Raw genomic sequence first — 23,906 nt, 5'->3', positions numbered from 1 at the left:
AGGGCAATCAAGGATGACATGGATGTACAAGATAAGAGGGGAATGTCTGTTGAGGAAGGGAGAAATAAGAGGATAGGGGTGAGTGGAGAATGGTTGTGTATGAATGATGCTATGATGCATAGGAGTGGGTGGGGATGAGGGAGTATGTGTGGATGATATTTTAACGCAGCCCAAAAGGATTTCTTCCCATCTTCATTATTTCTATATGAGGGGCTGCAGAGGGGGGGGGGGTAGTTGGCAATTAAATGAAGCAGCCTTGCTGTATTGCTTCTGATCCAGGGCAGGGGGATGCAGGGATAACTTGTCATCCAGGAGGAGCCAAGAAAAGGGGGAGGGATGGTAGATGGGAGTGGAATATGTGGGGATGAAATGGGAATAGATTTATGCCTTTGACTTTGGCAATCTCCCTTGTAAGGGAGAAAAAGCCTTTGGTGTGTGTATGTTTACAAGGTACCTGATTTTATCAGTTATGCCAACCTTTGCTTTGTATTAGTTTGCAGAACCTTGAAAACCATTCTACATACATACATACATATACCAAGGCTTTTTCCCCCTTCCAAGGGAGGTAGCCAAAAAGGGAAAGGCATAAAAACACTCCCACCCATTTCATCCCTAAATACCCTCCACACCCCTCCCACCCTTCCTCTCATCTGAGCACCTCCTGGATGACGGGTCATCCCTGCACCCTGCCCACCGCCCTGGGTCAGAAGCAGTGTCGCAAGACACAGTACATCCACAGCAAGGCCGCTTCATTTAATCGGCGACCCCCCTCTCCGTCCCCCTTTGCATATAAGGCGAGGACGGGGAGAAATCCCTTCGGGCTGCGTCAAAAATTTACTCACACATACTACCCCACCCCCCACCCCCCCGCCCATTCCTCCTCATGCAGTCACAACATCATCCATATACAACCATTCTCCACTCACCTCTGTCTTCCGTCCTCTCCCTTCCTTCCTCAACAGACATTCCCCTCTTCCCCAAAGCCCCCTTCACCCCATCCATCCACCTCATCCTAGGATGTCCCCTCATGTTCACTCCCTCCACATCTGCCTTCCATACCTCTTTTACTAGTCTTTCTTCACTCATTCTTTCCATGTGTCCAAACCATCCTAATATTCTGAAAACCATTCTAAAATGTTAAAAATACTACACAATAGTACTGGTAATAAAGGATTTATTATTTTTTAATTCAGCAGATATTAAAGTAAATGAAAAGCTGAAAGCAAAAAGGCAACACCCAACAAGTAAAGCACCATGTAAGGATGAAATCTTCATTGGTTCTTGATAAAGTTTGTGATAATGATTATATTGCTCATCACAAATTCCTCCCTATCAGGAGGCTAGAACAGTGCCCCATACAGTGGACTTTGTAGCATGGAATTTAATGAACCATGCCCTTAGTTCAACTCTCCCCATGCAGGATTCAAATCGCCATCATCTCTACCTCCGTCACAAGTAATGATGCCCTAACTCACTCTGCCAGTTTGGACAAGTGAAAAATTACATCAGTGATTTTTGCATATAGGATGGTACTTAACACTTGTAAATGAAAATGTATAACATAACATTAATACTTTCGAATTTGTTCTGATCGTTGTGTAGTCTATCTAGACTGACCATATTCCCATTACCAAAGTTTTGTTCCTGTATGTGGGTTATGTATATTTTTTTCTTTTCCTTTTCTTTGTAAATACTATACCTTAAAACTTAAGTATATATTCTAACATTTATAGTCACCAGATGTGATAAAAGTGTTTCAGGTTAAATAAAATATGTACACAACTTGTTGTATTAATTTATATTTCATTTCATGTAAAAATGTGCAAAATATTTACATACACTAAAACATAATATCACAAAATTGGAATATATCCACAGATGCTTCAGTGCATTTTAAGCAGAGTCCACATACTTAGTTTTGGTGGGTTTCTGACAATAATATTTACAAAATATCCCCCATTGTGAAATTTGATGCTGAATGTACTAGGATAGTTACAAAAATGGGGAGAAAAAAAAAAATATATATATATACACATCCATACAAGTGAATATACCTAGTTTCCCCTGTCCATGAATTTTAATATAATTTATAATGCACTACCTCAGGCACACATTCTTTCAACCAAACATCCTTAAATTTGACTTAATTATATGGATATAAACAAGTATATTTTTAAAATATTGTAAAGGGCCACCTCCTTTATAAGGGTGGCGAAGCCTTAGGTATTTAGATAGATATATATATATATACATTATATACAATTAGATACCAAACAACTCCTTAATTATAATAACAATAGTAGGGCAACCCGAGTTTCTCACAATTTCATTAGAACCTCATACAGTTTGGAGAATATAACAGGGATACCCATGGTCTCTTGGAGAGTATTATAACTGGTGCTACATGTAAATTTTACTACAATCAACTAGGTAACATGTCCTCTCGAAATATTCGGTGTAGGAATTGATGAACAGCCACCACACGCTGCCGGGACCAGCCTGTTTTCTGCTGCAGCTGTATCACTGAACTAACAGCCAAGAATAAATTTAAAAATTGTTTTTAGTCTACACTATGAATTGTCAGGAAAGTAATTATATAACAAGAGTTTCCACAGGTCAATTTATGCTTCAACAATATGGGTAAAACAATTTGTGGAAATTAAGTTCGAATACCTGGCTCTTATTTCTCTGCTTTGTATATTGTTTTAATGGATTGGGGGGAGGGGTGCTATCACCATGTAATGAAGCTGGAGAAAACCAGCCTTGGCTATTGATCTATGCTATGGAAGTGCTGTATCTTGCTGCATTGTCTCTGACCTGAGCAATGTGATGGGGGGACATGGATCATGGATGACTTTCTCCACGAGGAACAAAGATGGGAGGGACAACAAATAGGTTTTCAGGATGAGTTTAAGTTTTAACTATGCCACCCCCCTTAGCTTTTGAGTATATGTATGTGTACTGTGGAAAAGAAGGTAGAAAAACATAGGTTGTAGTAGGAACACTATATTGCTGAAATTTTTGTTGTTATGGCAAAGTAGCATGCAGTTGATACTTTAGGGTCTGTATGGGGCACCCCTATGGACCAGAGCCACACATCATTTTGTCTGTGATAGAGGAGGACTCTGCTCACAAAGAAATTATGAAACTTTTATAATACTGCTACTGTCCCTCCATTATGCTGTCAATCCCCTTGTTGCTGTCCTGTACCATTTCTCTGAATTTCATTTCCTTGTTTTGCCTACCCTGTGGTGGGGGGAAAAGAATGCTGCCACCAAGTATTCCCACTTGGATTGTAAGAGGTGAGAAAAATGGGACAGGGATTGGGACCAGGCATCCTTCTCCCTGTAGCCCCACAGGGGACATTCCTAAAGAAAGTAAAGGCATAAGAGGGTCTAGGAGTTTTCCAACCAGCACCCTAAGGTTTGGGTCATTTAATGTGCATGATGTGGTACAGATGAGAATAAAAGGGAAGAGATAGTATGTTTGTGAGAAGATGGATGTGTGGCTTTAAGTAAAACTAATATGAGAGGGAAGGGCAAGTGTGAGTTTAGGGGGTTCTCAGGAGTGAGGAGAGGGCAAGACAGGGAAGGGGTGGCTATACTAGTAAGTGAAGAGATAGGTAAACATGTAGTGGAGTGGAGGAAAATGACAAAAGGTAGGGAGGTGCTTAGAGTGAACTCTGAATGAAAAGGAGTACAAGAAGAAGCTGAGAGAGCAACGGGAGGGAGTGAAGGACAGAGTAGAGCTAGGAGTGGAGAAGAAATGGGGATGGTTCAAGGAGGGAGTCACAAAGTGTGCAAAGATGGTGTGTGGAACAAGAAGGATGGGAGGAAATAGAAGGAAGGGTAGTGAATGGTTGGATGAGGAAACAAAGTAGGCTGTAGAAGAGAAGAAGCAAACTTTCACAGATTAGTTACAAAATAGGACGAAGGAATCATATGAGAGGTACAAAGAAATGAGAAGTAAAGCACAAGGTAAAGGAGGCAAAGAGGAGAGCAGATGTGAAATGGGGTAAGAATATGACAAAAAATTTAAATTAATATAAAGATGTTTTGGAAAGAAAATCAGAGAGGAAGAGCAGGCAGATAAAGTAGAGAAGAAAAGGTAAAAGGTGCACATGGAGAGATGATAAAGGAAGAGCAGGCAATAAGGGGAAAATGGGCAGAGTATTTTAGGGAGTTGCTAATTGTGATGGAGGATAGGGAGGGAAAGATAGTTGCAGTGGGAAGTGCTAAGAAAATGACCATGATGAGTGAGGAAAGTGGAGGAGAAACAAGGATGAAGTGAAGGCAGTTGTTAAGATGATGACAGCAGGTAAGGCACCTGGTCTGGATGGATGCCATGTAGAATGTCTAAAAAAAAAAAGGAGGTACAGTGATGGTGGATTGGCTGGTGAGGTTATTTAATGTTTGCTGGAGAGAAGGTAGAGTGCCTGTATAGTTCCATTTTACAAGGAAAAAGAGGAGTGCCTGTATAGTTCCATTTTACAAGGGAAAAGTGTGAGTGTAGTAGTTTCAGAGGGATTAGTTTGTTAAGTTTAGTTGGGAAGGTTTATGGGAGGATTAGGAGAGGAACAGTGTGGATTTAGGACAGGTAGATGTTGTGTAGATCAGATTTTTGTGGTAAGACAGATATGTGAGAAAGCTATAGGAAAAGGTAAGGATGTTTTTGGGCTTTTATGGATCTGGAAAAGGCTTGTGACAGGTAGACAGGAAGGCACTGTGGGAGGTTTTGCAGTCATACAGGATAGGAGGAAAGCTTCTAGGAGCTGTCAAGAGTTTTTACGAGAGTAGTAGAAGGAGGATAGGGAGGGAAAGATAGCTGCAGTGGGAAATGATAAGAAAATGAGAGTGAGGAGAATGGAGGAGAAATAAGGAAGGATGAGGTGAAGGCAGTTGTTAAGATGATGAAAGCAGGTAAGGCAACTGGTCTGGATGGATGCCATGCAAAATGTCTGAAAAAGGGAGGTACAGTGATGGTGGACTGGCTGGTGAGGTTATTTAATGTTTGCTGGAGAGAGGGTAGAGTGCCAGAGGACTGGAGGAGTGCCTTTATAGTTCCTCTTTACAAGGGAAAAGGGGACAAGTGTGAATGTAGTAGTTTCAGAGGGATTAGCTTGTTAAGTGTAGTTGGGAAGGCTTATGGGAGGATCTTGATTGAGAGGATTAGGAGCGGAACAGAAGGAGTAATTGGTGAGGAACAGTGTGGATTTAGGGCAGGTAAAGGTTGTGTAGATCAGATCTTTGTGGTAAGACAAATATGTGAGAAAGCAATAGGAAAGAGGAAGGATGTTTTTTTGGGCTTTTATGGATCTGGAAAAGGCTGATGATAGGGTAGACAGAAAGGCACTGTGGGAGGTTATGCAGATAAACAGGATAGGAGGAAAGCTTCTTGGAGCTGTCAAGAGTTTTTATGAGAGTAGTAGAGCTTGTGTCAGGATTGGAAATGGAGAGAGTGAGTGGTTCGAGGTAAAGGTGGGACTTCGTCAAGGACGCGTTATGTCGCCTTGGCTGTTCAACTTATACATGGATGGGGTGGTGCGAGAGGTAAATGCAAGGGTTTGGAGATGGTTAAAGAAAATGGAGAAAAGTGGGAGGTGAGCCAGCTGTTGTTTGCGGACGACACTGCGCTTGTGGCGGGATTGGAGGAGGGATTGAGGAAGTTGGTGACAGAGTTTGGGAGAGTATGTGATAGAAGAAAGCTAAAGATAAATGTGGGTAAAAGTAAGGTGATGAGATGTACAAGGGGTGAAAGTGGCAGTAGACTGGAAGTGAGCATTAAGGGAGAGCGACTGGAGGAAGTGGATAGTTTTAGATACTTGGGTGCAAATGTGGCAGTAAAAGGTGGAGGTAGAATGTAGATTGAGAGAAGCGAGTAAATCCCTTGGTGGATTAAAGAGTGTAATGAGGAATAGACATTTGGGAATGGATGCTAAGAGGAGACTGTATGAAGGAGTGATTGTGCCTACAGCACTGTATGGGGCAGAAACATGGAACATAAGAGAAGAAGAGAGAAGGAGTTTGAATGTGTTTGTGATGAGGTGTCTGAGAAGTATGATGGGGGTTACTAGGCTAGATAGAGTGAGAAATGAGGTGAGGAGGAGAACAGAGGTGGAAAAGGAGCTGGGAGATAGGGTTGATGAAAGAATGAGTGAAGAAAGACTAGTAAAAGAGGTATGGAAGGCAGATGTGGAGGGAGTGAACATGAGGGGACGTCCTAGGTTGAGGTGAATGGATGGGGTGAAGGGGCCTTTGGGGAAGAGGGGAATGTCTGTTGAGGAAGGATGGGAGAGGACAGAAGATGGGTGAATGGAGAATGGTTGTATATGGATGATGTTGTGATTGCATGAGGTGGAATGGGCGGGGGGATGGGGGGTGAGGTAGTATGTGTGAGCAAAATTTGACGCAGCCTGAAGGGAATTCTCCCCGTCCTCTCCTTTTATGCAATGGGGGGGATGGAGAGGGGGTGTCGCCGATTTAATGAAGCGACCTTGCTGTGGATGTGCTGTGTCTTGCGACACTGCTTCTGACCCAGGGCAGTGAACAAGGTGCAGGGATGACCCGTCATCCAGGAGGTGCTCAGATAAGAGGGAGGGTGGAGGGGTGTGGAGTGTATTCAGGGATGGAATGGGTGGAAATGATTTTATGCCATTCCCTTTTTGGCTACCTCCCTTGTAAGGGGGAAAAAGCCTTGGTATATGTATGTATGTAGTAGAGCATGTGTCAGGATTAGAAATGGAGAGAGTGAATGGTTTGAGGTAAAGGTGGTACTTCGTCAGGGATGTGTTATGTTGCCCTAGCTGTTCAACTTATACATAGATGGGGTGGTGTGAGAGGTAAATGCAAGGGTGGTGGGTCAGGGATTGGAGATGTTTAAAGAAAATGGAGAAAAGTGGGAGGTGAGCCACCTGTTGTTTTCCAACGACTGCGCTTGTAGCAGGATCAGAGGAGAGATTGAGAAAGTTGGTGACAGTTTGGGAGTGTGTGAAGGAAGAAAGTTGGAAGTAATTGTGGGTAAAAGTAAGGTGATGAGATGTAGAAGGGGTGAAAGTGGTAGCAGACTGGAAGTGAGCATTATGGGAGAGCGACTGGAGAAGTGGATAGTTTTAGATACTTGGGTGCGAATGTGGCAGGAGAGGGTGGAGTGTAGGTAGAATGTAGATTGAGAGAAGCGAGTGAATGCCTTGGTGGATTAAAGTGTAATGAGAAATAGACATTTGGGAATGGGGGCTAAGAGGAGATTGTATTTACCTAATTGTATTATACGAGAAGAGCTATGCTAGTGGTGACCCATCTTTGTATCTTTCAGCATCAAGTTTTTTCTTAAAATCTTGAAGTGTTTGCATACATTGTTTCTGTGTCTAATTTGTTCCAGGTATCTATTACTGTGGGAAGCTGCATACTCGAGTTTTGGTTTTATTAGTGTAGTTAATTTTTTTTTTTATCACTTCCTCATTCAAACAGACAAATGCCACTTTTATTGACCTCAATAAATTGTGGGCTTCTCTGACTATTTCATTAATATGTTTGTCCGGTGTCATGTCTTTGCTGATCATCACTCCAAAGTCTTCTTCAGTTTACTTTTTTGACCTCTTCTCTCAATATTCTGTTTTTACTTTTTTTCAAATACCATGAAGGATTGTGCCAATAGCACTGTATGGGGCAGAAACGAGGAACATAAGAGAGGAAGAGAGAAGGAGTTTGAATGTGTTTGAGATGAGGTGCCTGAAAAGTATGATAGGGGTTACTAGGCTGGATAGAGTGAGAAATGAGGTGAGGAGGAGATCAGGGGTGGTAATGGAGTTGGGAGATAGGGTGGATGAAAGAGTATTGGGATGGTTTGGACACATGGAAAGAATGAGTGAAGAAAGACTAGTAAAAGAGGCATGGAGGGCAGATGTGGAGGGAGTGACCATGAGGGGGTGACCTAGGATGAGATGGATGGATGGGGTGAAAGGGGCTTTGGGAAAGAGAGGAATGTCTGTTGAGGAAGGACAGAAGACAGGGGTGAATGGAGAATGGTTGTATATGGATGATATTGTGATGCATGAGGTGGAATGGGTGGGAGGATGGGGGTTGAGGTGGTATGTGTGAGAAAAATTTGACGCAGCCCAAAGCGATTTCTCCCTGTCTTCTCCTTTTCTGCATGAGGGGGGTCTTGTGGTCGCCGATTTAATGAAGCAGCTTTGCTGTGGATGTGCTGTGTCTTGTGACACTGCCTCTGACCCAGGGCAGTGGACAAGATGCAGGGATGACCTGTCATCCAGGAGGTGCCAAGATAAGAGGGAGGTTGGAGGGGAGTGGAGTGTATTTGGGAGGGAATGGTTTTTATGCCTTTTTCTTTTTGGCTACCTCCCTTGTAAGGGGGAAAAACCTTTGGTATATGTATGTATATATATTCTTTGTATTGAAGAGGTTAATGTGGATAAAGGTGAAATTGGGGAGATGTGGGTCTCTGTAAGTTGCATATGGGCCTGGTAGTGAGAAGGGTGTAGAGGAAAGGGAGGCATTTTGGATAGGTTAAATGAGTGCATAGAGAGTTTTGGCAGAGATGTCAATGTAGATATTAGGAGATCTCAATGCTAAGGTAGATGAATCAATGGAGTGGTTGGGAAGAGTGGAGTGCCAGGAAAAAATCATAGTGGGGAGTTGATGGTTATGTGTCCAGAGAGTTGATGATAGCCAACACTGTGTTTAGAAAGTCAAGCATAAGTACACATGGGGGAGGGTGGTGGATGGAAGGGTGGTAGATAGGGCTTTAATGGACTATATAGTGGTAACCAAGAGAAGAGTAGAATGAGTTTTGGGTGTACATGAAAGTGGTTTCTATGCCTTTGTTTTTTGGCTACCTCCCTTGTAAGGGGGGGAAAAGCCTTTGGTATATGTATGTATCTATATGTATATATATATATACACACAGTTCCAAAAAAATGTTGCTCCTGTCCTGTATACAATTAGACACGCATGCACACTGACATAAATTAAGTTGGAACTGTACATGAATTTGAGGCTAGGTACAAAAATAAATAAATAAATAAATAAAAATTGAGAATATGAGACAGGACCCTATGAGTATTGTTCCTTTCCTGTGTACTGCAATAAAGGGAAAGAAAAAGAAAAAAGGAGAAAATATGTATATACATATCAAATAAAAATTAAAGAACAAATTCACACTACTTACCAACTCATAAAATCAGCTACATTTGGGAAAGTATATGTCAGAAAGACAGCAGATGCATAACTTATTTGTGGAAGACATTTGTAGAAGTTGATGATCTGTAACAAAGAAACTGAATTAAACATAATCTGAGGAGATACATAGGGAGACGACTATATGTATATTAACTGACTCCACCATTATCTGTAAGAGTCCAAATACCACAGCTGCAAGTTTCAAAGTTATTTTGATAATGCACACCTATTACCTGTGAAAGTTTGGATACAACAGTTGCTGAAATGCTCAAATGGTATCCTTTAGTTCTTTCCACCTTCGCTAATTCCCAAACAAGTGATGCTGTTTCACCTGTAAAATCATCATTCAGTTAGAACCAAACCTAAATACTTTATACCACATGCAATATAAACAGTGGAATCTAATCTTGCAAGACTAAAGCTGTTATTCAGAGTAAATATTAATAAAGTAAATATCTATGTAACACTTACTATGGCCAGTTGAATGAAGTACTTTCATCTGTCCAACTTGACAAAAAGCACAAAGAATCGAATCTAAATATTTGGTGCGAGTCATTGTTTTAGGAGTTTCATTTGGCCTTGTTGGCTCCTTTTCAACAATTAATACAGGACGCTCAAACAATTCCAGCATTTTTTGAACTTTGGAAATTAGCATTGTCTTATTGGAACTACTGCTGAAAGCTGTGGGAATATAATAAAAAGTAAGAGAGAAATATACATATATATGTGTGTGTATGCATGTGTATATATATATATGTATAGATATAGGAGGTGATAAGAGGGAGGAGTGTGGAGTGTATTCAGGGATGGAATGGGTGGGAATGATTTTATGCCTTTCCTTTTTGGCTACCTCCCTTGTAAGGGGGAAAAAGCCTTGGTATATATATGTATGTATAGATATAGAGTATATTACACACAGGAACCCACAGTCGGAGAAAGAATAAACTTCGAATAAAGAAAAATCCTATATTTCGGCTATCAACTGTAGCCCTCTTCAGAGGGCTACAGTTGATAGCCGAAATATAGGATTTTTCTTTATTCGAAGTTTATTCTTTCTCCGACTGTGGGTTCCTGTGTGTAATTTACAAATGTGCTACTACATTTCTGTTTAGAAATATACAGTATATATATACACATACATACACCAAAGGATTTTTCCCTCTTACAAGGGAGGTAGCCAAAAAGGAAAAGGCATAAAAACCATTTCCATCCATTCCATCCCTAATACACTCCACTCACCTCTACCCTCCCTCTTATATTGGCACCTCCTGGATGACAAGTCATCCCTGCATCTTGTCCACTGCCCTGGGTCAGAGGCAGTGTCGCAAGCAAGGCCACTTCATTAAATCGGTGACCCCCCCCCCACTCTCCATCCCTTCATGCAGAAAAGGAGAAGACGAGGAGAAATCCCTTCGGGCTGCATCAAATTGTTCTCACACATACTACCTCACCCCCCCCCCATTCCATCTCATGCATCACAACATCATCCATATACAACCATTCTCCATTCACCCGTCTTCTGTCCTCTCCCGTCCTTCCTCAACAGACATTCCCCTCTTCCCCAAAGCCCCTTTCATCCCATCCATCCATCCATCTCATCCTAGGTCACCCCATCATGTTCACTCCCTCCACATCTGCCTTCCATACCTCTTTTACTTGTCTTTCTTCACTCATTCCTTCCATGTGTCCAAACCATCCAAACACTCTTTCAACCACCCTATCTCCCAACTCCCTTACCACCCCTGTTCTCCTCCTCACCTCCTCATTTCTCACTCTATCTAGCCTAGTAACCCCCATCATACTTCTCAGACACCTTACCTCAAACACAAACTCCTTCTCTCTTCCTCTCTTTTGTTCCATGTTTCTGCCCCATACAGTGCTATTGGCACAATCACTCCTTCATACAATCTCCTCTTAGCCTCCATTCCCAAATATTTATTCCTCTTTATGCTTTATAATCCACCAAGGCATTTACTCACTTCTCTCAATCTACATTCTACCTCCACCTCCACTCCACCCTTTCTTGCCACATTTGCACCAAAGTACCTGAAACTATCCACTTCCTCCAGTCGCTCTCCCTTCACGCTCTCCCTTCATGCCCTTGTACATCTCATCACCTTACTTTTACTCACATTTACCTTCAATTTTCTTCTTTCACACACTCTCCCAAACTCTGTCATCAACTTCCTCAATCCCTCCTCTGATCCTGCTACAAGTACAGTGTCGTCGGCAAACAACAGCTGGCTCACCTCCCACTTTTCTCCATTTTCTTTAAACATCTCCAATCCCTGAACCACCACCCTTGCATTTACCTCTCGCACCACCCCATCCATGTATAAGTTGAACAGCCAGGGCAACATAACACATCCCTGATGAAGTACCACCTTTACCTCGAACCATTCACTCTCTCCATTTCTAATCCTGACACATGCTCTACTACATACATACATATACCTAGGCTTTTTCCCCCTTACAAGGGAGGTAGCCAAAAAGGAAAAGGCATAAAATCATTCCCACCCATTCCATCCCTGAATACACTCCACACCCCTCCACCCTCTCTCTCATCTTAGCACCTCCTGGATGACGGGTCATCCCTGCATCTTGTCCACTGCCCTGGGTCAGAAGCAGTGTCACAAGACACAGCACATCCACAGCAAGGCCACTTCATTAAATCGGCGACCCCCCATCTCCATCCCCCCCATGCATAAAAGGAGAAGACGGGGAAAATCCCTTCGGGCTGTGTCAAATTTTGCTCACACATACTACCTCATGCATCACATCATCATCCATATACAACCATTCTCCATTCACCCATCTTCTGTCCTCTCCCGTCCTTCCTCAACAGACATTCCCCTCTTCCCCAAAGCACCCTTCACCCCATCCATCCACCTCTTCCTAGGACATCCACTCATGTTCACTCCCTCCACATCTGCCTTCCATACCTCTTTTACTAGTCTTTCTTCACTCATTCTTTCCATGTGTCCAAACCATCCTAATAATCTTTCATCAACCCTATCTCCCAACTCCCTTTCCACCCGTTCTCCTCCTCACCTCCTCATTTCTCACTCTAGCCTAGTAAGCCCCATCATACTTCTCAGACACCTCATCTCAAATACATTCAAACGCCTTCTCTCTTCCTCTCTTATGTTCCATGTTTCTGCCCCATACAGTGCTGTTGGCACAATCATTCATTCATACAGTCTCCTCTTAGCATCCATTCCCAAATGTCTATTCCTCATTACACTCTTTAATCCACCGAGGCATTTACTCGCTTCTCTCAATCTACATTTTACCTCCACATTCACTCCACCTTTTCCTGCCACATTTGCACCCAAGTATCTAAAACTATCCACTTCCTCCAGTCGCTCTCCCTTAATGCTCACTTCCAGTCTACTGCCACTTTCACCCCTTGTACATCTCATCACCTTACTTTTACCCACATTTATCTTTAGCTTTCTTCTGTCACATACTCTCCCAAACTCTGTCACCAACTTCCTTAATCCCTCCTCCGATCCTGCCACAAGTGCAGTGTCGTCCGCAAACAACAGCTGGCTCATCTCCCACTTTTCTCCATTTTCTTTAACCATCTCCAATCCCTGACCCACTACCCTTGCATTTACCTCTCGCACTACCCCATCCATGTATAAGTTGAACAGCCAGGGCGACATAACGCATCCTTGACGAAGTCCCACCTTTACCTCGAACCATTCACTCTCTCCATTTCTAATCCTGACACAAGCTCTACTACTCTCATAAAAACTCTTGACAGCTCCTAGAAGCTTTCCTCCTATCCCATATATCTGCATAAACTCCCACAGTGCCTTTCTGTCTACCCTATCGTAAGCCTTTTCCAGATCCATAAAAGCCCAAAAAACATCCCCTTTCCTATAGCTTTCTCACATATTTGTCTTACCACAAAGATCTGATCTACACAACCTCTACCTGTCCTAAATCCACACTGTTGCTCACCAATTCCCTCTGTTCATCTCCTAATCCTCTCAATCAAGATCCTCCCATAAGCCTTCCCAACTACACTTAACAAGCTAATCCCTCTGAAACTACTACATTCACACTTGTCCCCTTTTCCCTTGTAAAGTGGAACTATACAGGCACTCCTCCAGTCCTCCGGCACTCTACACTCTCTCCAGCAAACATTAAATAACCTCACCAGCCAGTCCACCATCACTGTACCTCCTTTTTTTTAGACATTCTGCATGGCATCCATCCAGACCAGGTGCCTTACCTGCTTTCATCATCTTAACAACTGCCTTCACTTCATCCTTCCTTATTTCTCCTCCATTTTCCTCACTCATCACTCTCATTTTCTTAGTATTTCCCACTGCAACTATCTTTCCCTCCCTATCCTCCTTCACATTTAGCAACTCCCTAAAATACTCTGCCCATCTTCCCCTTTCTGCCTTCTCTTCCATTATCATCTCTCCATCTGCATCTTTTACCTTTTCTTCTCTACTTGATTCGCCTACTCTTCCTCTACTACTCTTGTAAAAACTCTTGACAGTTCTTAGAAGCTTTCCTCCTATCCCATATGTCTGCAAAACCTCCCACAGTCCCTTCCTGTCTACCCTGTCATAAGCCATTTCCAGATCCATAAAAGCCCAAAAAACATCCTTACCCTTTCCTATAGCTTTCTCACATGTCTGTCTTACCACAAAAATCTGATCTATGCAACCTCTACCTATCCTAAATCCACACTATTCCTCGCCAATTACTCCCTCTGTTCCTCTCCTAATCCTCTCAATCAAGATCCTCCCATAAACCTTCCCAAGTACACTTAACAAGCTAATCCCACTGAAACTACTACATTCACACTTGTCCCCTTTTCCCTTGTAAAGTGGATACAGGCACTCCTCCAGTCCTCTGGCACTCTACTCTCTCTCCAGCAAACATTAAATAACCTCACCAGTCAGTCCATCATCACTGTACCTCCTTTTTTTAGACATTCTGCATGGCATCCATCCAGACCAGGTGCCTTACCTGCTCTCATCATCTTATTAACAACTGCCTTCACTTCATCCTTCCTTATCTCTCCTCCATTTTCCTCACTCATCACTGTCATTCTCTTAGCACTTTCCACTGCAACTATCTTCCCCTTCCCATCCTCCTTCACATTTAGCAACTCCCTCAAATACTCTGCCCACCTTCCTCTTCCATTATCTTCTCTCCATGTGCACCTTTTACCTTTTCTTCTCTTCTTGATTCGCCTCCTCTCCCTTTCTTAATTTCTTTCCAAAACATCTTTTTTATTATTTTCAAAATTCTCTGTCATACTCTTACCCCATTTCACATCTGGTCTCCTCTTTGCCTCCTTTAACTTGTGCTTTACTTCTCTTCTCTTTTCTTTGTACCTCTCATATGACTCCTTCGTCCTATTTTGTAACTAATCTGTGAAAGCTCACTTCTTCTCTTCTACAACCTTCTTTGTTTCCTCATCCCACCATTCACAACCCTTCCTTCTATTTCCTCCCGTCCTTCTTGTTCCACACACCATCTTTGCACACTTTGTGACTCCCTCCTTGAACCATCCCCATTCCTCCTCCACTCCAAGCTCCAAGCTTTTTCTTGTACTCCTTCTCCTTTTCATTTAAAGAGTTCACTCTAAGCACCTCCCTACCTTTTGTCCTTTTCCTCTTTCTCCATCTATCCTCCACTCTCAACTTCTTCCACCAGAAAATTATCTGATATCACTCTCTCCCCTTAGCACATGTACATCCTTAACTCTTCCTATTATACTCCTCTGGTGCTCTGGTCCATAGGGGCACCCCATGTAGACCCTAAACTATCAACTGCATGCTACTTTGCCATAACAACATGCAGCCAATACCCCCCCCCATATATATATATATATATATATATAAGAGGTGATGATGGGTCATCCCTGTATCTAGCCCACTACCCTGGGTCAGAAGTAATGCAGCAAGGCATAGCACATCCACAGCAAGGATGTGCTGTGTCTTGCTGCAATGCTTCTGACCTAGGGCAGTGAGCAAGATGCAGAGATGACCCGTCATCCACGAGGTCCCAAGAAAAGAGGGTGGGAGGGGTGGTGGATAGAAGTGGAGTCTATGGGGATGAAATGGGTGGGAGTGGATTTATGCCTTTGACTTTGGCTACCTCCCTTGTAAGGGGAGAAAAAGCCCTTGGTATATGTATGTTTATACATATATACACTTACATTTAACACATATACCAAGAGGCATTTTCCCCCTCATAAAAGTTGACCAAGTCAAAGCATACATCCACTTTACCCATCCAACAACCTATTCATTCTCCCTCCCATTTTAGCTCCTTGTGGGGAATGGGTCACCTCTGTTCCCTACCACGCTGCTTTGGTCAATAGCAATACAGAAAAAACACAGGTAGTTTAAATATACCACTTCATCTCATGATGACTCTCCCTCCATGCTCATCATTTACTTGAAGACAACAGAGTAGACAAAAACAAATATCTAGTCACATAATTTCCTCATCCATTTACAACCACTCTATTCACTCCTTCCTTCTGCACTCTCTTCCTTGCTTGACAGACATTCCTCTTGAATCCAGTGACCCCTTCACTCCAACCATACACATATACCAAGAGGCATTTTCCCCCTCATAAATGTTGACCAAGTCAAAGCATACATCCACCTTACCCATCCAACAACCTATTCATTGTCCCTCCCATTTTAGCTCCTTGTGGGTGATGGGTCACCTCTGTTCCCTACCACACTGCTTTGGTCAATAGCAATACAGAAAAAACACAGGTAGTTTAAATATACCACTTCATCTCATGCTGACTCTCCCTCCATGCTCATCATTTACTTGAAGACAACAGAGCAGACAAAAACAAATCTCTAGTCACATAATTTCCTCATCCATTTACAACCACTATTCACTCCTTCCTTCTGCACTCTCTTCCTTGCTTGACAGACATTCCTCTTGAATCCAGTGACCCCTTCACTCCAACCATATACATATACATACATTAATATACCATGGAGTTTTTCCCCCTTACAATGGAGGTAGCCAAAGTCAAAAGCCAGAATTCCACTCCCACCCATTTCATCCCCACCCACTCCCATTCTACACCCCTCCCTCTTTCCCTCTTTTCTTGGCTCCTCCACAACCAAAATATGTATATTCAAACCACTTCAAATTAGGTAGAACAGGTTACTAGAGCACAAGTAATTTGACTATTGCTGCATTAAAGATTTACCTGAAAGAGATTGTCGCCATACTCCCATCCTTCTGGAAACTGCGTAATCAGCATGGCCCAACTGAACAACTTCTGTGCAAGCTTTATATTTGATTCGTAATGTTGAGATAACCTGACTTCCACCACCATTCACCTCACATGAGTCCACTAAGATTAAAAAATTCTGAAATGGCAAGAAAGTAATCAAGAAATTAACACATACATATACCAATGGCTTTTTCCCCCTTACAAGGAAAGTAGCCAAGCAACAAAGGCATAAAATCTACTCCCACCCATTTCATCCCCACATTCACCCCCTCCCTCTTTCTTATCTTGGCTCCTCCTGGATGATGGGTCATCCCTGCATCTTGCCCACTGCCCTGGGTTAGAAGCAATGTAGCAAGATACAGCACATCTACAGCAAGGCTGCTTCGTTTAATCACTGATCCCCACTCTGTCCCCTTACACAGAAAAAGAGAAGACAGAAATACCTTCAGGCTGCATCAAAATATCATTCATATACACTTCCTCACCCCCCCATCTCCTACCCACTCCCATTCATCACAGCATCACCCATACACAACCATTCTCCACTCACCCCTATCTTGTCTTCTCCCCTCCTTCCTCAACAGACACTCCTCTCTTTCCCAACACCCCTTTTACCCCATCCATCCATCTCATCCTTGGTCGCCCCCTCATGTTCACTCCTTCCACCTCTGCTGTCCTCACTTCTTTCACTAACCTTTGTTCACTCATTCTTTCCTTGTGTCCAAACCATCCCAATACTCTTTCTTCAACCGTATCTCCCAACTCCCTTTCCATGACCGTTCTCCTCCTCACCTCCTCATTTCTCATTTTATCCAGCCTAGTATCTCCTACCATACTCCGGCATTTCATCCCAAACACATTTAAACTCTTCCTCTCCTATGTTCTATGTTTCTGCCCCAGTGTTGTTGGCACAATCATCACTTCATAGAATTTTCTTTTAGCATCCATTCTTATATGTCTATTTCTCATTACACTTTTTATTCCCCTATCTCAATCAACATTCTACCTCCACCTCTATTCCTTTCCCTCCACATTTGCACCCAAGTCTCTAAAGCTATCCACTTCCTCCAGTCTCTCTCCCTTAATACTCACTTCCAATTTGCTTCTATCCTCTCCCCTTGTACACATCACCTTACTTTACCCAAATCTATCTTCAACTTCCTTCTTTCACATGCCTTCCCAAGCTCCATCACTAACTTCCCCAATCCCTCCTCTGACCCTGCTACAAGCGCAGTGCCATCAACAAATAACAAGTGGCTTATCTCACATTTTTCTCCATTTCCTTTGACCATCTCCAATCCCCAGCCCATTACCTTAGCAACCTCTCACACCACCCCATCCATGTATAAATTGCACAGCCAAGGTGACATAACACATCCCTGGCAAAGCCCCACCTTTACCTTACTCTCTCCTTTTCCAATTCTAACACAGGCTCTACTACATACATACATATACCAAGGCTTTTTCCCCCTTACAAGGGAGGTAGCCAAAAACAAAGGCAAAAAATCCACTCCCACCCATTCCATGCCCACATACTCCACTCCCACTCACCCATCTCCCTCCCTCTTATCTTGGCTCCTCCTGGATGATGGGTCATTCCTGCATCTCGTCCACCAGGCTCTACTACTCTTGTAAGAACTCTTGAATGCTCTTAACAGCCTTCCTCCTAAACCATGTATCTGCAATACCTCCCACAGTGCCTTCCTGTCTACCCTATTTTAAGCCTTTTCCAAATCCATAAAGGACAAAAGAAATCCTTGCTTTTTCCTAAAGCTTTCTCACATATCTGCCTTACCACAAAAATCTGATCCAGGCAACCTTTACCTGTCTTAAATCCACACTGTTACTCACCAATTACTCCCTCTGTTCCTCTCCTAATCATCTAAATCAAAACTCTCCCACAAGCCTTCCCAACCATACTCAACAAACTGATCCCTCTTGAAACTATGCTTGACTTTCTTCTTCCTACTATATTTACTATCATTCTCTTTCAAGACACATCTCCACCATAATCTCTCCACTACAATTTTTTTTCCTGGAACTCCACACTTCCCAACCACTCTATTGGTTTGTCTCCTACCCTACCATTGAGATGTCCCAATACCACTACACTGACATTTCTCCCTAAACCCTCTATGCACTCATTTAAATATAAACAAAATTCCTCCCTTTCCTCTACATTCTTCTCACTACCAGGCCCATATGCACTTACGAGGGTTTTGTCACTGATACAAAGGAAACTAGTTATTGTGCGGGATGTGTAGGCTATGTTTCTCGTGTGACCGATAAGGTAAAATCCAGTTCTTGAAATAAGTATAGTTGGCACAATGGAGAAAGAAAAAGATGAAAGAATATTAAACGAACCAACGAAGAGAGGCCTGGATATAAGTAAGGTGGAATCACCAAGAGGTGTCATTCCCAAAAAAACATGTTTAATTGACACTCCAAGGATAAACCCAAGGGGTGGGAGAAAAACAGTTTTTCAGGTTTTCAAAGAAATCCAGGAGAAATAGGTAAACGCTTAGATTTAGATAGAGAAAAATATAGCAATGCATTAAGAAATCACAAAGTAAACGAATTATTGGAAGAAATCATAGATTTAAAATTGGACTACCGAGCAGTACTTAGAGAATTGACTACTTTAAGAGTAACAAGCAAATGATTAGAGAATTAAGTGACCTAAAGAGCAAAATTGATATCCTCAAAAGAGAAAACGAAAGAATGAAAAATGAGGACAAAAATAAAAAATGAACTGAAAAAGGTCAAAGAACATACAGGTAGTAACCGGTAAGGTGGAAGAGTCAATTAAAAAAACAGACCTCAGTGAAATAAGAAATCAATGGACAAGAACAGGAAAATAAAAAATAAATAGTACAAAAGCAGATGGAGAAAAATACAAAAGAAACAGTTATGAAAGTAATTAAAGAAAAGGAAAATTGGGTGAGAGATACAGTTGACAAAGGTAAATGCATTGTGGTCCATGGTATCCAAGAAAAACATGATGTGTATAAATACCAGAGAGAAAAGGAGGAAAAGGAAATAGCTAAGGAAATTCTGAAAGAAATACAGGATGAAGGGCAAAATTTTGACAAAGAAATTGACAAAATTCACACAATGGGCAAATATTCAAAAGAAAAACAACATAGACCTCTGAAAATAAAACTAAGAACTCAAATGATAGCCAAGGAGGTATCGAAAGCGGTTAAATTAGCAAACAGTGAGAAATTCAAACATATATGGATAAAAAAGGAAACGAGTGATGAGGAAAAAGAGAAAGACAAGGCTCTCAGAATTGAAGCCAATGAATGAAATGAGAAAAGAACAGGGACAGAAAAAACAAGTTTTTTTGGAGAGTACTGGACTTGAGACTGAAAAAATGGTACATCAGAAAAATGGAGAAAAAAAAAAAGAGAAAAAAAATTAATAATAATAATAATAAACTAAAAGTGGCATACACAAATATCAATGGTATGATCTCTGGAATTAATGAACTAAACAACTATCTAGAAATAGAGAAACCTGACATGAGAATTGTGGAGACAAAACTGAAAGGACCTCTATCAACAAGTATGGTGGGACAAGGTCAATACAACCACTGGGCAAAAAATAGAACAGACAAGCAGGGTGTCATGATATTGACCATAAAGGGTTTGGATGGGACAAAGATAAATGAAGGCAAGGATAATGTGGAATTAATTATGATTAAAATTGTAAATAAATATATGAAAAGCAAAAAAATTTGTAGCAGTGTATGTGCCACCAAAAACACAGGCTTGGTCTGATAGTGATCATTCTAAATTACTGGAAGACACAATGAAAGTGCAAAATGAGTTACTGAAAGAGGGTGGTATAGAAATTATGGGTGATTTTAATGCAAAGGATATAATATGGGAAGAAATGATAGTAAAAGGAGAAGAACTTTGGAGCAACATTCTACTGGATATGGCCATCGAATTCACCTTAACACAATGGGTTAAGGAAAATATTAGATATAGAAACAATGAGGAACCATTGAAACTAGACTTAATATTAACTTCTGAACCAGATATTGTGAAAAGTGGAGTATAAAACACCAAATGGAAAGTGTGACCATATACAAAGAGAGTTTGAGTTAAAAGAACAAAACAATGTAGGAAGGAATGATAAACATAGAGAAGGAAGATTAATGTACAACAAAACGGATTTTGTAAAACTAAGAAAAAAATTCCAAAACACAAACTGGGATGAATTCTCCAAAGAGGAAACAAAGATGGATGACAAATGGAACATATTCCAAGAAAAGTACAAGGAAGGAATTGATAAATATGTACCAAAGAAGGAAAAAGAGATTTATATAAAGTGTTGGTATAACAAAAGGTGCAGTGAGGCTAAAGACAGAAGAGACGAAGCCTGGAAAAGATGGAAAACAGACAAAAAAAAAAAAAAACATCCAAATGGCAAACATATATAAATCTTAGGAACGAATATGTGAATATGCACAGGAAAGAAAAAAGAAACTATGAAACAGATATTATAGACAAATGTAAGGATCAACCCAAACTCTTTTACAGATATGTAAATGATAAATTAAAGGGTAAACACAAAAATTGTAAAACTGCGTGAGGGAGATAAAGAATATATAGACTACACAGAAATGGCAGAAGTTATGATCAGACATTTCAGGTCTGTTTTTACAATTGAGAGCTCACAAATTTGGGAAGATGGACAACAAGAAAAAAAACCCTAAAATGAAATAAAGGTAACACAGAAAGAAATAAGAGACCAAATAAAAAACCTAGATGTTAGGAAATCGCATGGACCTCATGGAATTGCAAATTGGATACTGAGTGTATAGACGAACTGATGGACAAATTATACAACATAATAGACTTTTCACTCAAAGAAGGAAAGAGACCGCAAGATTAGAATGATGCAAACATAGTATCAATATATAAAGGAGGAAACAATGAAGATCCTACAAACTTCAGACCATTATCCCTTACAAGTACAGTAGCAAAAATATGAAAAAAACTTATAAGAAACAAATGGATCAAACACTTGGAAGAAAATAAAATATTAAACCCTAAACAATTTGGTTTTAGAAGTGGAAGATAGTGTACCACAAACTTAATATGCTTTTAATCGAGATTAATTGAGATAATACAAGAAAGAGATGGCTGGGCAGATTGTGCCTTCTTGGACTTGGAGAAGGCTTTTGACAGAGTGGACAGGGTGCAGGGATGACCCGTCATCTAGGAGGTGCTAAGATGGGAGGGAGGGTGGAGGGGTGTGGAGTGTTTTCGGGGATGGAATGGGTGGGAATGATATTATGCCTTGTCCTTTTTGGCTACCTCCCTGATAAGGGGGAAAAAGCCTTGGTATATTATGTATGTACCACATAAAAAGTTAATAAGAAAAATTGAAATAATAGGAGGAATACAATGTAAGCTACTGGAATGGATGAAGGATTTATTAAGTGGGAGAAAAATGAGAGTGGTAGAGACAAAAATTCGAACTGGGAAGATGTGATAAGTGGCATCCCACAAGGCTCTGTATTGGCTCCTTTAATGTTTGCCATATATATATGAATGAGGGCGGTAAGCTACTGGAATGGATGAAGGATTTATTAAGTGGGAGAAAAATGAGAGTGGTAGAGACAAAAATTCGAACTGGGAAGATGTGATAAGTGGCATCCCACAAGGCTCTGTATTGGCTCCTTTAATGTTTGCCATATATATGATATGGATGAGGGAGGTAAGCTACTGGAATGGATGAAGGATTTATTAAGTGGGAGAAAAATGAGAGTGGTACTTAGAGACAAAAATTCGAACTGGGAAGATGTGATAAGTGGCATCCCACAAGGCTCTGTATTGGCTCCTTTAATGTTTGCCATATATATGATATGAATGAGGGAGTGAAGTGTTTCATGAACTTCTTCGTTGACGATACCAAATTACTCAAGAGAGTTAGCACAGAAGAAGATTGCAGATCGCTACAAGAAGACCTGGACAAAATATGGGAATGGAGTCTGAGGTGTGAAATGAACTTTAACATTAAGAAATGTAGTATAATGGAATTTGGAAAAAGCAAAAATAGAATATCGGGTCAACATAAAATTGGTAACAAGGAAGTCAAAAAAGTCAATTCAGAAAGGGACCTGGGAATGATCATCTCAAGTGACTTGACACCTGATAAACATGTCAATAAATTATTTGGGAAAAAAAAAAAAAAAAAAAAAAAATCAGAGCCGTGACGAAAATGGCACCTACACTATCAAATTTGACATACGAACAAAGATTGGAGAAATTACATCTACCAACACTGGAACAGAGAAGAGAAAGAGGTGATCTGTTGACCATTTACAGAATTATGAAAGGGATGGAAATTCTTGATAGAGACGACTTATTAAAAATGTAATTTTCGCAGGAAAATTAATTTTTCCCTGATACAAACTCTTCGGTACTCCTTACCCAAGGATACGCGGCGCGTTTCTACCGCTAACACTGTGTGTGCTTGAAAACACCTCACTCCGAGGGTCTGGGCAACCATTATCCTCAGTAAGGGGCCCTCCTGGGGCAAGGGGGGCCCCCCCTCCCCCCACAAGGGTAGAAGCTCCATTGTCTGAGCCAGGTATGAAATTAGTCACGAGGGTTGACAGGCCAGGGAGAAGGAACTACTAGCGGGGTGGATGAGGAGGGCCATTAGAGGTAAGGAGTACCTCAGGTTTGTATCAGGGAAAAATGAATTTTCCTGCGAAAATTACATTTGTTCCGAAGAATACAAACTCTTCGGTACTCCTTACCCAAGGAGACTTGGACTTAGGGGGGAAGGAAGTATTTGTCTAGCCTGGGAAACCCTCGTAAGGAGAAAATGTAGAGTGCTAAGATCTACGTTGACCAGACCCTTATACATTCCCCGAAACTGTGAAGGGCACCTGGATCTGTTCCCAGAGTGGAGACAGACAGGGCATACTCACTTTGTACCCCTTGTAGGGCTCGAACTGATTCCCTTGGAATGCTTGAGAGCCCTCGGTGAGGTAAGGGAATGTAGGAGTATGAGAAGGACTTGAGATAGGTATCCCCGTGTTTGCCGATCCAGAACTTGGATGAGGCTTCAGGGTTGGCTGTGTGCCATTGGTACGGGGTATGTTATCTCAGGACTTCTTGGGCAGCCACTATGGGTCCTAGAGAGAAGGTCCCTAAGGATTCCCACATGACATCTTTGAGGTAAAAGGAAGTGAACGTAGTCTGGGACTTCCATATACCTGCTTGAAGGACCTGGTTGACTGACCGATTCTTTTGGAAGACTAGGGAGGGTCCTATTGCCCTGAGGTCATGAGCTTTTGCTCCAGGGTAATCCGTGGGGCTCGAGGTGTAGGCCCTGCGGATGACTTCCTTGATCCAGTAAGAAATGGAAGTCTTAGTGATGGGCTTGGGTGTACCCCTGGTAGAGACGAACAGTCTTGGCAAGTCTGGTCTAAGATGCTTCGT

At 41.6% G+C, this 23,906-nt stretch overlaps 1 protein-coding gene across 3 annotated transcripts in view; it reads right to left on the bottom strand.

The window, feature by feature from the left end:
• Positions 1 to 1,779: 1,779 nt before the first annotated feature.
• The window catches only part of Fancm (FA complementation group M), a 90,588-nt gene continuing 68,461 nt past the window's right edge, over positions 1,780 to 23,906 (bottom strand). For all 3 annotated transcript variants that reach the window (XM_076208196.1, XM_076208195.1, XM_076208197.1), the window contains exons 22-26: positions 16,411 to 16,573; positions 9,666 to 9,875; positions 9,428 to 9,525; positions 9,184 to 9,278; positions 1,780 to 2,528 (exon numbers count right to left, since the gene is read on the bottom strand). In XM_076208196.1, the coding sequence (XP_076064311.1) occupies positions 2,423 to 2,528; positions 9,184 to 9,278; positions 9,428 to 9,525; positions 9,666 to 9,875; positions 16,411 to 16,573 (672 nt within the window). In that variant the 3' untranslated portion in view covers positions 1,780 to 2,422. The remainder of the gene's footprint in view (positions 2,529 to 9,183; positions 9,279 to 9,427; positions 9,526 to 9,665; positions 9,876 to 16,410; positions 16,574 to 23,906) is intronic.

The sequence above is a fragment of the Oratosquilla oratoria genome, chromosome 24 (genome assembly GCF_046742065.1).
Source record: "Oratosquilla oratoria isolate Oo_2021 chromosome 24, ASM4674206v1, whole genome shotgun sequence".
NCBI lineage: Eukaryota > Metazoa > Arthropoda > Malacostraca > Stomatopoda > Squillidae > Oratosquilla > Oratosquilla oratoria.
This window is presented reverse-complemented; position numbering and strand designations above follow the sequence as displayed.